At 35.7% G+C, this 16,280-nt stretch overlaps 1 protein-coding gene and 1 pseudogene across 6 annotated transcripts; both read left to right on the forward strand.

Annotated features, from left to right (window-relative positions):
- The first annotated feature begins 1,077 nt into the window (after window positions 1-1,077).
- LOC110823088 (LEAF RUST 10 DISEASE-RESISTANCE LOCUS RECEPTOR-LIKE PROTEIN KINASE-like 1.2) lies at window positions 1,078-13,056 on the forward strand. Of its 6 annotated transcripts, none has more exons than XM_022053378.2 (5): window positions 5,238-5,500; window positions 8,472-9,222; window positions 11,394-11,429; window positions 11,544-11,804; window positions 11,927-13,056. In XM_022053378.2, exons 1-5 carry the CDS (start codon window positions 5,378-5,380, stop codon window positions 12,853-12,855), a joined length of 2,100 nt encoding a protein of 699 aa, XP_021909070.1. In that variant the 5' UTR covers window positions 5,238-5,377; the 3' UTR covers window positions 12,856-13,056. The 6 variants fall into 6 exon arrangements, with proteins under 6 accessions (XP_021909074.1, XP_021909073.1, XP_021909070.1 ...); XM_088210709.1 differs by lacking the exon at window positions 5,238-5,500 and adding an exon at window positions 7,471-7,610; XM_022053382.1 differs by lacking the exons at window positions 5,238-5,500; window positions 8,472-9,222 and adding an exon at window positions 1,078-1,872.
- Window positions 13,057-13,671: 615 nt separating this feature from the next.
- On the forward strand, window positions 13,672-15,233 carry LOC110823089 (ubiquitin-like protein 5 pseudogene; annotated as a pseudogene).
- Window positions 15,234-16,280: the final 1,047 nt, after the last annotated feature.

A 16,280-nucleotide genomic window follows, 5' to 3' on the forward strand; every position in this document is an offset into this window, starting at 1 on the left:
GTGACAGCAGAATGTATTTAATTAATCATTACATTGGAGAATAATGGGTAATTAATGAAATCATCATTTGAATAAATTATTATGTCTCTTAAAAAATTAATAACTAGTAACATATAATTAATTAACATCCCCTTCTTGTGCTTCATGTATAATTTTAGAATAATTTGTGTGTGTGTTTTTTTGGTGGGTCAAAATATATGTATATATTATATTATATTATATTAATTGATATTGCAACAATTAGGTATATCTAATTCAGGCGGTTTCAGTAGCCATCTTGGGCTTTCTGTGGATTCTTAAAAGTAAGAACAAAAGAACATGCATGGGTACGTGGAAATTTAAATTAGTTAATTATGTATTATTGGATAAATAAACAAGATTAATTTATAATCTGGATTAATTTTTGTATATTGAAATTAAATTATTCTCAAATTAAGTTCAAAAACAGATAATTTAATGTACTTAGAATAATGAGAGGAACGTGGTGGTCACGCGTCTCTCAATCTTCATTCACAAATGGGATTAAGTAACATTTTTCTGCATAACATTTCTGAAGTACAAAGCCTTAAAAATAAATAAATAACTTAAATTTATAACTTCAAAATAAATAAAGTAAGTACAAATGGACGTGGTTTATCAAAGTCCTTGGTTCGCACATATATTATATTTATGTATTATATGTAAAATATTAGGTGTGTCTATATATATATATATATATATATATGACGTAGCTTCTCTACAAAAATTCACACACGTAAAGACCAAGACTTTTTTTTCCAGTCCAAATGACATTCACCCGTACTGGGACTGCATGGAAACAAGCACTATCAAAATTGCTGTATCATGTGTGTATGTATATATATATTACACATGTGGGTTGTGTGTATCTGTGTGTGTGTGTTTATATATGGAGATGGAGGCGCGTAACTTGCAACGAGCTACAGGTGTTCAAGTCAAAAAAATATGATGACCCGAAGAAAACTTGCGAATTCTTTAATCATCAAAACTGATTCTTTATGGATGAATAAATATGTATATATATATATATATACAAGTATAGTCATGGCTTGTCCAATGTCACCACCTTTCATTTTAAGCAATACTATTTCACCATGTCACGATCTTCTTTGCTCTTCTCCTTCCTCCTTGTTCTGAGCTCCCTGATCTTCACAAACTCCCATGGCCAGACCTCTGCTTCATCATCAACCTCTATATGCCCTTCTCACGACTGCGGCAACGGGCTCGCAATCAGATACCCTTTCTGGGTCCTTGACAACCAAACCGATACTTCCGACCACTTCTGCGGCTACCCGGCCTTTGGCCTCAACTGCTCCGACTCCGGCGAGCCAATCCTCAAACTCCCCAACGACAACTTCTTCGTAAGAGACATAAACTACGCCGACAACACCCTCACACTCGTAGACACCGACGTGGTGAACCAACAATGCCCTAGGGCTCGCCACAACATAAGTATCGGGACTCTGCCATTGGAGTTCTCCGAGGTGGACGTAAACATCAGCTTTTACTTCAACTGCACGGCGTCTCCGCCGTCTGTGTCGCCTATTTCTTGCCTGGGGACTTTTGGTGGCAGTCGGTCGTCTTATGTAATCGAGGAAGGAGAGGAGATTGATGGGTTTAAGGGTTGCGAGGAGAAGGTGGTGGTGACGGTGAAGAGGACGGCGTCGGTGAAAGGACAGCTCAGCAATGGTGGGTTTGAGATCGCCATGAATGGAGGGTTCGAGCTTGATTGGAGAACGGCGAAGGAGTGCGGTGCTTGTGAGGCGACGAAGGGGTTTTGTGGGTTTAATCAGACGGTGAATAAGTTTCTGTGTTTCTGCGGAGATGGTAGCATTCAGAGTCAGATGTGTACAGGTGGTATTTATTATTTTTCTCTTCTTCATCATCTCCTTTAATTTCTTTTTTTTTTTTTGCTTTAATTATTATTAAATTATTGTTAGTTTCTGGCCAATGGAAACAAAATATTGCATTTACTAGTAGAAATTATAAAAGTAATTAAAAATTTAAATTTCTAATTTATTATAATTGTAAAATTATACATAAACCATTTGGAAGGCCCAATTTCTTTTTCTTCATTATGGGCCTCATGTTTTTTAATGGACTTGTTTGTGGGCTTTTAAAGCCCAAATTAGATTGAAAAAGTCTCCTTGTTAATTTCTTTAATGGGCCCTCAATCCTATATATATATATATGATTTCCAATTTTTTAAAGGATATTTTTTAAGTTCATAGTCAATTGCCCACTTGATAACTTTAGATGCCTTAGTTGACAAAAGAGAAAATTTAACAATTTATAAAGATAGTGTTCATATTCATCACCTAATTAAGTAACATTTTATTTTATTTTCTAAATAAACTATATGCGAATTGCATTGACCAAAGAATTCCATGTAGTTAATAATGGTGTAATTATATATACACACACATATTGCATGAAGTCCTAAATGTTATTGAATAACTTATTATTTTAGTTTTAAATTATGAATTATAAGTAATACAGTTGGATATCACTTTCTTTTTTTTTTTTTTTTCTCATTATAAATTAGTCATTGAAGTTATAGAATTATTTCAAAATCTTAGTAGTAAAATTGCTTTTGATTTTTTTTTTTAATTTTTAAGTTTACTACAAAGTTAGTAAAAAAATTATTATTTAATTTTATAACCAAAATTAGTAAAAAAAAATTATGTTTCAAAATAATTTTATAAATTTAGTAATTAAATAATAAAAATTTCAAATTATACTAATTATATAAATAATTCATTAGTGGAAGACTAGCAGTAGTTATTAGCCCGATATTTCATTATGTGTTGATCAACCTCTCCTGCATAATTTTAGATTTTTGTGTTTGAATTATTTAATATAAAAAACCCCTATGAATATATATATATATATATATATATATATATATATTAACATATATTAGTTATCACCCAAATCAACTCTCTTGAAGTTTCAAACTTCAAAGTAAAACATTTGGCTGAAAAACCCATTAAATTAAATAAGAAGCCATTCAACCAGCTACTAAAACTAATAAATCTTTTTTGAGATTAAAAAAAAAACTTAGCTTGTCATTCTGGATCCACATGCAATATGTGCTGTATCAAGGTCAAAGGGAACTTAAAAAATTATGATACTGCTTGGGTTGATGATTTCCTCATAATATATATATATATATGCATTGGTTTCTAGAAAATAAATCAATCTGTAGGTACCAAAGGATTCACCATTAACAACAGTGTAGGTATGATATCTAATCTTTTCTGTGTGTCTACAATATTTCTTAGTAATTAACTTGAGAGATATTTACGTAAGTAAGATGTTATTATTACTGCTTAAACATTTTATAAATCAATTTATACAGTAAAGATTTTATTAATCTCTTTGTAAACTTTCTTTCTATATAAGTTTATCCTGATATTCTTCATCTTCCGTTCATGACTCTCATCATCTTCACAATATTCCCTTTTCTGTTCTTCTTAATTTGACCTCTCCTCCTCCATACATACTTTTCCATGCATGGTTGTGCCATTTGATTAGCTCTGAAAACATAAATGGAATTCTCTATTCTCTATTTTATCAGTCATCCAAAAATTTATGGTATAGATAGATTCATATGGGAAATGTGAGTTTAACTTGATTATAAACATTCTCAGACTCTGTTTATTGAAACCAAATTTATGCTAGGACAAGTCTTCGAGGACTTACGCATCGCGTGAACTCTTTTGAATTTGGAAAATAATCAGTTTTGGCTATTAAAACCGATACATAGTTATGTTATCTTAATTTTCTTAGCTTTGGATTGGATTGGATTAGATTAGATTCCTATTTGTTGATTTGTATGTGAGATTAATTTATAGTGAGAACTATACATGAATTACTGTATTAATTCCATGCCGCTTGACAAGTCTCAGAAGGATATCATGATTAATCAATGACTTGGAGTTGAATAAGGCAGCCGCCTTAGCAGCCAAACTATTACCTATCTGCATAAAAATTCCAAAACCCATTTCTCTTCTATGTCTCCCCATATAGAAAAACACAGCAGGATGATTTTCAACCTAAATTTATGGTAGAAGTTTTTAATAGTGTATTTGATAAAATTTAGAGAGAGAGTTTACAGCTTACGCAGAAAAAAAGAAAAGTCCAAAGTGCAGGAAAAGTAAATTGCATCAACTTTACTGAAGATTTACAAAACAAAGAATATTGGAAGAGCTGGGTTAATTTGCAGCTGTAGAGAGATGTTGAAATAGTCAGCCATTGGTGTTTTATCTTGAAATTCAAACAGAGAAAATTACACCAATCTTTTTTTTTTTTTTCCCTGTAAATATTTGAGATTTAGCAGCAAGAAAGCGTGTTGTATTTGCTTCCCACCAAAGTTATTTCGGTTTCTGCTTGTATTAAAAGCAGAAAATTCATGTTGAAATTTTAAAAAGAAAATTGCGAGCAGACCCTCTGTAACTTTTATGTATAAATGCAACTTGGTGTAATTTCGGGTTCGTGTCTATTCGCCTACCTTTGCTCGTGAAACTCACCAAAAGCGTTGAAGTCAAAAATGAATGTCTGCAGCCACCGAAATCTCAGCTGATTTTGTCATTGTCAAAATAAGAAGCATTATACGTCTTATCTTCTTCCTTTTCATGAAGCTGATACTCAACCTACACCTTCATATTTCCCAAATCTCACCCTTCTCGGGGCTTAATTTGCTCTTTAATGGAAAGCCATCTCTCTCAATCATCCATTCTCCAATCTCTCATCTCCATCTTCCTCATCTCCATCACTCTCTCCCCATGCCAGTGTCAAGAAAACGAGCAGTTCTTAGACTGCAGTCAACCTTTCGAATGCGGAACAAGACAGGGCAATGTCGGGTATCCTTTCTGGGGAAACAACAGGCCAATGTTCTGCGGGCTGGAGGGGTTCGAGGTCCAGTGCCTGTTAAACCAGCAGATTGTCATGGATGTTGAAGATCAAAGCTTTCGAGTTCTTAACGTTGATCGTTCTCTTCAAGTAGTAAGCATTTCAAGGATGGATCTCGCCGATGATGTTTGTAACCCAGAAATATTGCTCAACACTACTTCAGCTTTGAATCACACTCGCTTTCGTTTCCCTTCTGATATTCGTAACCTCAGTTTGTTCTACGGCTGCGATGAAGGCGGTTCAAATTCTTTGCCCTGTGAGTCCGAACCTGCTAGAAGTAAACATGTTTATTACAGTAACGAGCAATTCCCAGATGATTCACCTCCAAACATGGGATCCTGCAACCTGCAAATCATTGTCCCAATCCCTTCCTCGCACCTTAGAGATCTTTTTGAGGGTACGATTGGATTGCGAGAGGCAATGAGCCGAGGGTTTAATGTAGAATATGTTTCTCCGAACGAGAACTGCTCTGCTTGTGAGCGATCCGGTGGATTCTGCGGCAGCGACGACGATCAAAAATTTGTCTGCTTCTGTTCCGGTGGACCGCAACCAGATAAGTGCCCAGGCGGTACGTACACTCATCATCATCTCTCTAATTAATCCTTGGATTGATCCATTAGAAAAACTGTCTCTGTTTCTTCTTTGCTAAAAATTTCTTTATTAAGCTATATTATACATAGTTCATCGTAGCAGAACCAGAAAGCTTAGTACATATGGGGTTTTGCTTCGAGTATCCAGAATCTGATGCGCGCAATTCTCAGGATTTTGTTAGAAATCGAAGTTTAGGCAATTGCCAATCAGGCAAAACACATTAACATCACAGAGTAAATAATAACGCAGATTTTAGGGGTTAGGAATTTTACTTCGTGCTCATAAAACCCTATTACAAACCACTGCATGAATTGGAGTTTGCAGATTTTTGGGATCAGAAAATTGATGATTTAGTAGTTACCAATTTCTCTTCGTCTTCCATGGATGTTTAACCCTATTCATCAAGATGATAATTTCATTGACCACCGAGGGGTAAAAAGAGTCGTTCTCGTTGACCGGTCAACGTATAGTCTAGGGGCTTGTTTGGTATGTTAAGGTAGTCTTTTTGTCTATATTTGAACGAGTCTCAGACATTTTTTTTTTTTTTCTAAAATGGAAAAGAAGTTAGTGGACTTTTATAGAGAGGAAAATTTTGGATATGAATGATTTATGATTTGTTTATATTAAAATTGTGTTGATCAAATTTGAATATTAAAAAAATTATATAGTTATTATTATGACTTGATTTCTCCTTTGAGTGGAGCAACTAGAAGGGTGTCAGGAGGGGGACATGACTTTCCTTTAACTCCACAATTAATATATGCTATATATATATATACGATATAAACCTCTAAATAAAAGAAAAACAAAGCAAAAAAATTAATAGGGTCTTAGAAGATTATGGAGTAAATAAGTAAAAAAAAGTAATTAATGGCATATTGTGCAAGTCATTTCATGTTTATGTTAAAAGTTGATGGCTAATGTATATTTATACGCATATTGTGTAAATCATTCCATGTTTTTGTTAAAAGTTGATGGCTAGTGTATATTTATAGAATTAAAATTGTGTAGTAGATAAAGTAGGTTGAGATGAATAAATATATTCTGGCTTTCAGTTATGATGGTGATGTACCAAATGTGAAAGCAATACAATTTGTCTATGATTACCTGCCGTTTCATTTCCACTTACTTACCACTCTTTCTCATCATCATACTCCTTTTTGTCCTTTTGGTAGACTCCTCCTTCTTCTTCTTTACATAGTAGCAAGAAAGCAATCTATTTCAGTTTGATCCAACTGGGTACTTCCCATCTCAGAAATCTACCTCAAACTCATCTCTTCCCGGCTCTGTTGCAGAGATGAATCTTGCAGGCAATCTGTATCTTCCAATCCCCATAAACTCCATTTTCACCATCTTCATCCTACTATTAACTTTCCTTCTACCATCCTACTGTGATGAAGATAATCACTTTCATGACTGTGGTATTTTCTACAACTGTGGACTCTTGGCAAATGTTTCGTATCCTTTCTGGGGCGGTAGACGACCCAATTTCTGTGGGAGGAAAGAGTTTGAGCTCACCTGCCATGGCAGTTTTGCCACCAAGATGACCATTTGGGAGCAAGAGTTTCATGTGATGAGAATAGACCATTCTAATCAGATCTTGACTCTGGCACCAGCTGAGTTTCTTCAGGACTCTTGTCCTGAAACTATATCCTATGCTTTTGATTTTGGGAACAGTCTCCTAAAACTTGCTCAGACTGTGGTGAATCTCACTCTGTTTTATAATTGTTCCCCCGGTATCTCCGTACCAAAAAATAACATTCGTCCCTGCAAGAACAATGAACCTGGAGATATAGGAATTTTCTATATGAATGATTCGTTTGTGAGAAACAATGGGGTGAACCTCCATGCGTGTAGGAAGGTCCAAGTTCAGGTGAAAGAGACGTCTCTTGTTGAACTTGAGAGTGGAAAGTTGAGTTTGTTTTCTGCTTTAAAAGAAGGATTTGATGTAAAATATGATGCTTCCAATGATTCCTGCTTCAACTGCGAGGCTTCGAGAGGAAAATGTGGATCAGACATCACTAATGCAGATGCATTCACCTGCTTTTGCCGTGATCAGCCTCGTCCTCTAGTTTGTACAAATCATGGTATGCACATCCTTAATTTCCTCTTTAAGTTTTCTCATTAAATTCTTCTTGAAATTCTTGTTAATAGTTGCCTCAAATCTTCCACGCGTTCCTTTGAACTCGTGAATGTTCTTCTCCATAGCTAAAAGCTATGTGGTCTTCTTGGCAGCGTTTAAGCTGGTGTTAGTAGTTTCTTTAACTTGGCTCTGAAGCTTCCCCAGATTTTATTTCACGTCTTTGAAAATTGTTGGGAGGTGGAATCAAGATGCCTAACAACAGAGACAATTTGGTCTTTATCACTAATTTCCTAAATCAACGAAGCTTGAAGGTTTTAGGATTGAAAGAACGCGTATTTGACTGTTGACTGACAAGTTTCATCTTCCCTGTGCCTGAGATAATTTGGGTTACAGGCACTAAAAGATGCTGTTTTCTAGTGGTTTAGCTTTTATGACCCTATATATGTATATATATAGATATATAGATATATATAAGAGACGTGCTTACGTTTTCTTGGCACCTCAAATGGTCCCTATTTAAAAGGAAACTTTGCGGTGCTTATGTAATCAAACTTTCGTGCTGCTTTGTCTTATTTTCTCATCACCGCCACTGCTTTCTGCTTCATTAATATCGATCCTAATCTTGTGCGCCATGCCCACATCAAAGTCAAGGTCAATTTCGATTTCGCTCTCTCTCTGAAGAAATTTCTAAGCGGCTTACCTTTCTTCATCAAAAGTAGTCTTGATAATTTTCCATGAAAAGTATATAGCCTGGAGTACCATAATAACATCACTAAACAAACCTGTAGCTTAACAACTGATGCAATTTTTTCTCGATGAACTGTCACGAATGTGTGCTTATCTGTTCTTCCTATTTCCTCTGCAGTCAATGTCCTTCATCTCAACCTTTCTAGTTTTACTCTTAATCCCGGCGTTTTCCTCCTCCGACAACGAGCAGTTCAGAGTATGCAGTAGCTCATTCAAATGTGGAATCTTTGCTAATCTTTCTTATCCTTTTTGGGGAGGTGATCGACCACAGTACTGTGGTTTCGAAGGTTACAATCTCACTTGTGTAGAAAATAAGCATCCTGTTTTACAAATTTATCAGCAAAGATTCCATTTAATCCACCTAAACCAACGTCCTTCTCGAATAACTATTGCCCCAGTAGATATGGAAGAAGAAACTTGTCCCGAGACACCCATCTTGGATACCAGGCTCTTCATCTATACCAGCGCCAACACCAACATCAGTCTGTTTTACAGCTGCAATACCCGCAATGTTAGGTACCCTCTTAGTACTACATTTCGATGCATAAGCGACGGGAAAGAAGTCAATGGTCTCTATGCTGAAGATGAGTCTTCGGAGGGTAACATGGAAATTTTGAAGCAATGCAAAGAAGTGAAAGTTCCGGTTTTAACCAACGTGATGGATCAACTTAATGGGAATCGAAGTATAGCTGTGAATGAGATTATACACCAAGGTTTTGAAGTTCAATATCTTGCCTATGATAAGTTCTGCAATGAGTGTAAGACTTCTGGTGGCAAATGTGGATCAAGCCTCACTTCACCGCAAGAATTTGTCTGTTTTTGTCCTGACAGACCTTACCAAATAGCCTGCTGGAAACACCACAGACATGGTATGCTTGACCTGGAGTCTTAATTCTATGCTCTTCTAGTTATTCCATTTGCAGCAACTGGTGCATGCTAATCAATTTAGGATTCCGGTCAGTGAGTTCCTTAGTAAGATTTTGACATAAAAGATTCACTCGTTAACTCAACTCTTGCCCCAATTTTTACATATCAAACCAGTGCTATAAGCAGCTTGGTGTTCATGGTTGGCTCCATAAAAGCTCTCCTGCAAGAATGGTGCATAATTCTATAGTGCTGCATACAGAGTTAGATTGCAGTTCCAGATCAATTTCATAGGAGCTACAATGATCATTAGACGTTTTGTTTGTCATTCCTCTTGTGCTTGAAGTCATCATACAGGTCCCAGAAACAACATGGAAAGCCGTCTTCATTGAACTCAATAAGTCCATTGACTTTGACTTGAGTTATTGGAATTTCTAGTACTTTGAGAGGATATTATTATTATTTTTTTTTCAATTGATAAGTACCGTGTCGGTTTATAAATCTTCTTGGACCATCGGTTTATAGATTAAAATTGGAATTCAAAGATGACCAACCAAAACTCCACTCAGAATTTAAAAATATAGAAGATTTCAAAAGAGGCACTAAAGTGTTATTTTTTCATTTTCACACTTTAGTTCAACCAAACAAATCTAAGTCATGATATTCGGTGCATTAGTCTTCTCCCACTCACATTCAACCTTTTGCATCCAAGATTTTCTCCTTCCTAATCTTGTTTGTTATATTATATGTACATAAATATATACGTGTAGGCATATGTATTTTATGTACGTATATTATTTGTTCCCTTTTCCCCTTTTTACAGGTTTGGTAGATGTAATAATCATGATATTTATTGCATGCCTGAACTTGTTTGTCTCTTGGACAGCTTTGCTACTAAACTCTGATTGCTGTGTTATCTTCGTTTTGAAAACTCAAGTCACACTCAAGAATCATAGGTAGAAAACCCGTAAACCCAGAGTACTCGGAGCCAACTCGCACCAAGCGCTTGAATTTTCAACCCAATGAGGCATTCCAAATCCAATATTTTTTCTACCATCTCTTCATTTTTATTTTATCCAAAATGGATCAGAAAACCTTGTTTTCATTCAAAACATCCTTTCGCGTATCCACCATTATCATCTTCTTCACCATCTTTGTCAACCCAGGGGTCTCCATGCAAAATATGCTGCCTGTGAGCCTATGTCCTGTGGAGATGGCAATAAAATAAGTTATCCTTTTTGGATAGCTGGTGAACGAGAACCTTTTTGCAGGTGTCCCAATTTTGAATTAACCTGTAATGGCAAACACCCTGTGCGCACCATCTCTGATACTGATTGCATCATTGAACACATCTTTTACAAGAAACAATCATACCTTGTGACAAACTCTGCAGCCTATGGGGACTCATGTCCGACTCCTCTGCATAGTATCAGCCTTGATCATAGTCCTTTTGCTTTCAACTCCCTTAATGTTGAGTTTTCCTTCTTATAAAACTGTACGACAGAACTCCAGAATTCTTCACTTACCCATCGGGTTGTGCTAGCAATGCTACATATTACACTTTTTGCTAGTTTTCAGAAGGAAGCTTCGGGGGGCTGGTTAATACCGCTGTATGCATGAGTAAGAATGTGGATGATTTAGCTGAAATGAGGGTGCTGATATTTTGAAAATGGGTTTCTTCTTGAATTATACTACACATAGTTGCAGCAGTCGGGAGAGGGAAGTGGGGGGGGCTGCGGGTTTCATGACAATGAGTTTGTGTTCTTTTGCCCTGATGGAACTATTCTCTCAAATTCTGTACCAGTAATGGTAACCCTATGGCTACAGGAAATTCTTTCTCTTCCAACTGGATTATTCAATCTCTTTTCAGTATTTTGAACAGTGTTAGTCTTGTGTTAGTTCATTATATGACCATAAAAAACATATTCTTCTGCAAATATAACTGAGATTTGTTTGTGACTAAATGTAAAACACATGTATGTTGGAGAACTTTCTCTATAATCATATGGTTTTTATTTCTATAACCATATGGTTTTTATTGAAATCTAACATGGCTAATGAGCTAAATCTCTTGGTGGAAATTTCTTCGAGTTCTGCTTTATGAAATCAAATATTCTGTATCTTTTCTACCTTTCACATATCTAACTTTTTGTAACTCTCCTTGCATGTGCTACAGAGAATAGAGTTAATATGAAGACAAAAGTTATTATAGGTAATAAAATCCCTGACCTCATCTCTTCTCCCTTTTGCTTATTTGTGCTTCAATTCATTTCTCCGTTGTCAACAAAACAAGAACCGCGCCTAACTCTTGTCTGCTATATGGCAGGTGTTATTGCAACTTTCGTAGGTGTGGTACTAGCATGCACTGGCTGCTACTTATATCAACGCCGGAAGAAGAAACTAAGGATTGTTCGTTCGACCTTGTTATCTCGGAGCATCTCAGCAGATGATTCTTCAGTGGATGTTGAGAAGGGAAGGAACTTGTTTGGAATTCACCTCTTCACATATGCTGAGCTTGAAGAAGCCACTAGCTACTTTGACTCTGCCAAGGAACTTGGTGATGGTGGCTTTGGAACTGTATACTATGGTACAATCCAAAAAGCAAATATGATTTTTTTTCTGTAGTTTAACTTTTTCAAATTCAATGTTTCTAAACAGTTCACTACTTAGATTTTGCAACAATATTGATCATCGCTTCATTGTCTGCAGGGAAACTTCAAGATGGGCGTGCCGTTGCTGTCAAGCGCTTGTATGAGAATAACTACAAAAGAGTTGAGCAGTTTATGAATGAAGTTGAGATCTTAACCCGTTTACGCCACCACCATCTAGTGTCTCTTTTTGGCTGCACCTCAAGACACAGCCGTGAACTCCTGCTAGTATATGAGTTTGTCCCTAATGGCACAGTTGCTGATCATCTTCATGGTGAGCGTGCTAAGCCTGGTGCACTTCCATGGCCTATCCGATTGAAGATTGCAATTGAGACTGCAGGTGCATTGACATATCTTCACGCCACCGACATCATCCACCGTGATGTTAAAACCAACAACATCCTCCTAGACAATAATTTTTCCGTCAAAGTTGCAGATTTCGGACTTTCGCGTCTATTTCCAACAGATGTAACTCATGTTTCCACAGCTCCACAAGGGACACCTGGGTATGTTGATCCAGAATACCACCAATGCTACCAGCTCACTGAGAAGAGTGATGTGTTTAGCTATGGCGTGGTCTTGATTGAACTAATATCCTCCTTGCCAGCTGTTGACATCACCAGGCATCGGCAAGAGATCAACCTGTCTACCTTGGCAATCAATAAGATCCAAAATCATGCACTGCACGAGCTTGTAGACACATCACTCGGGTTTGAATCAGACTCGACGATCAGAGAAATGATAACTGCTGTAGCAGAGGTGGCGTTTCAGTGCCTACAGAGTGAAAAGGACATGAGACCTTCAATGCTGGAAGTGTTGGAATCTCTAATCCGCATACAGAGTCAGGGATATAATTCAGGAAAAGCAGAGGAAATGGATATTCCAGCAGCTGATGTTGTGTTGTTGAAGAGTGGTCCTCTGCAACTTTCTCCTGAATCTGAAACTGTAAATTTGGTTAGCAGGTCTACAACATCTAATACAAGTAGTTAAGCTTCATGTCACCCAGCTTTTTGCTTTTCTGAGAGAAGCAAGAAATTGGTAATTAAAGAGATCCCATAATCAGAGAAATGGCTGATTGCTGTCATTTTTTTTTTTTTGGTTCTTTTTTTCGTTTTTAATCCACTAGATTTTGATACTGATACTCGTTGGGGTGTACATGTAATAGTTGTAATGAGGTAGGGAGGTTTTTTCTTTTTGGTAATTCATATATATATATATATATATATATTTTATTTGCTAACTAATCTAAATAAATTGTTGATGTAAATACAAAAGTTACAAACTTCAGTTTGAACATTAGAAGCACGATATATTAAATAGGTTTTGGGTGACTCACATCTCCGCCGATGAAATGAGGAAAAAAAACATAATGAAACTCATTTGTTAATGCCCAAGAATTTTGATTTAAATTTCTCCGACTGAAAGAAGAGAAATGTAGAGCTCAGGTTTGGAATCATCAGAGTTTCTATAATCTTGTTAGGTAAATATGCTTTTAACTCAACAATAAACTCAAGGCCATTGACAGATAAATCGATTTGTCCATCATCAATGGAGATCACAATGAGGCTGCAAAATTAAAAATAAGAATCTTAATATTATAATAATTTGAACATTTCGTATTTTAATTGAGCAATTAAATTCTAAAATGTACATTGAAATAAACTTATCAATTATATTAAGAGCTAATTATCAATTATCATGCATGACATTTTTTTTTTTTTTTTGAATGACCAACCTCACGGATCAAAAGTGGTACTATCGTTCTCTACCTTAATCAAGTATCAAATCTCTGAGACTATTTTATCTGATTCGAATCTCCCCTGTCAACTCTCCAACCATAAATCTCTGATAACTAGGAAGAAAAAGAAGAAGCAGAATTTCAGTGTTAGGGTTAGGGTTAGGGTTAGAGTCGGGTTCGATTCTAAACATCATCGGCTACTGAAGACGTGAAGCAAGAATCGAGAGGGAGAAGGAAAGATGATAGAGATGATATTGAACCGTAGACTGGGGAAGAATGTCCGAGTGAAATGCAACGAGGACGACATCGTCGGTGACCTCAAGAAGTTGGTTGCTGCACAGACAGGAACCCGACCCGAAAAGATCCGGCTTCAGAAATGGTACACCATTTACGAAAACCATATCACCCTCAAGGATTATGAGATCAACAATGAAATGGGCCTCGAGCTCTGTTGCAACTAAATCCTCTTGTTACGCGTTAGTTTGTTCACTGATCGGTCGTTGTTCATTTGTCCTTTTTGTTTCTTTCCCCCTCTTTTTTTTTTTTTTTTTTTTATCAATTACTAACGATTATTTTTGCAATCTGTCTTTGGCTTGATCACTGTGGTTGTTTGCTAGTATCTGATTTTCGGATGTAAAGAAAATGAAATCCTCTTTCAAGGTACCCATTTTCATTAGAACTCATGGAGCTTTTTTCTTAAAGGTACCCATTTTCGGATGTAAAGAAAATGAAATCCTCTTTCAAGGATAAACTTGATCAAGGAGACCATGGTAGTATTTATAAAGGTAAGCTACCGACAAGAATTCATTAACGAAGTCACCAAGCATTAGCATTAGCATTACATTACATGTTAATATTGTATCATTCCTTGGTTTCGCTGCGATTAACCAAAAGAGACAATGAATCTCTTGAAAACTCTAATAACGATGAATTGAAGATTATGATAAATTTAAGTTAGTGATAATTATATAAGATTGCTTGAGGACTCGAATACTTATATAATGGGTGCATTACAAAGATTCTACACTTTGATATAAAACTTGACAACATTCTCATTGGCCAAGATATTTTTTTTTTAAAGATTTCTGATTTCGGACGGACAAAACTTTAATTTAGAAGAGAAAATATTATATAAAGTTTGGAAGCTAGATGGACAATATATGGCAGTAGAACTATTTTGTTGGAATTTTGGACCAATTTCTTGGATGTATGATTTATACAGCTATTGAATGATGACTGCTCATTCTTGGAAGAAAAAACATAAATGTTGGGATAAGTGATACAAGTAAAATATATATTTCTCACTAGATTTACAAGCATGTGGGGTTGGGAATGAGTTTGTGTTGTGTATCAAATAAACGTGAAGCTGAAATTATGAGAAGATGATAATAGTGGGGTTGTGGTGCATAAATCCGCAGATGGTTTAATTATAAAAGTTATAACATCTCAATTACTGTGAGGACATAATTCTGCGGATGGTTTGTGTGCACCCACAACTTAACTATTTTCATCTTCCTCATAATTTCTGCTTCTTGTTTATTTGATACACCATACAACACAAACTCATTTCCAATCTCTACATGCTTGTAAATCTAGTGAGGAAAATATATTTAACTTGTATAGCTTACCCTGACACCTATGTTTTTTCTTCCTGCAACCATGTCCAAGACCATCATTCTAAAGTTGTATATATCATGCAAGAAATTGGTCCAAAATTCCTACAAAATAGTTCTGGTGCTATATATCCAATTGTCCATCTAGCTTCCAAACTTTATATAATATTTTCTCTTCTAGAGTGAACTTTTGCTAGTCCGGAATTAGAAATCCTAGGAACAAAATCTTGATAAAGGAAAATGTTATCCGGCTTAATATCCAAGTGTAGAATCCTCGAAATGCACTCATTATGTAAGTGTTCTAGTCTGCGAGCAATCCCAAGAGCAATCTTATATAATTTATCACAATTTAAATTTTCCAAAGTCTTCAGTTCAATATTGTTATATATGAATTTTTCAAGAGATTCGTTGGGCATAAACTCATAAATTAAAGTTCTTTTATTTCGATCACAGCGGAAACTAAATAGTGATATAATATTAACATAAGATGTCATACTAATATTGATGACTTCATCAATGAATTCTTGTTCATCACAAGGTGATCCTTGGGTAACTTACTTTTATAAGCACAACCATAGCTACCTTAACCTAATTTATCATCGAAAGAGGATGTCATTTTCTTTACATCCGAAAAGGGATACTTTTTTAAGGAAAAAGTTTTGTAAATTCAGATGGGACATTCTACATATTCATCATTTTTGCTCCACTCTACATAGTTCTTTCTTTTATAAGGCAAAATTATACAGGTGAACTATGTTATTCCGAGTCCACAGAAACTAACTGTTATATAAAAGCAATAGATAGATATATGTTATAGAAAAGAAAACTCTCTTTTTAGATTAAAACTACAATCAAGTCTATCCATATATATAGATTGTTTGGCAAAGTAAACTAAGGCAGCGGGAGTTTTGCTAGTAAACTTGTGTTGAGAAGCGTACCAATTAAAGACATAATGATCTTCATGTTCAACCACCTGCTGGTAACTGCTAAAATATATAATATTTAATCATGGATGTCAAATTGAGAACTGTAAACAAGAAACAGATTAATAAAAAACAAACATG

The sequence above is a fragment of the Carica papaya genome, chromosome 9 (assembly GCF_054855325.1).
Source record: "Carica papaya isolate Zhongbai chromosome 9, ASM5485532v1, whole genome shotgun sequence".
NCBI lineage: Eukaryota > Viridiplantae > Streptophyta > Magnoliopsida > Brassicales > Caricaceae > Carica > Carica papaya.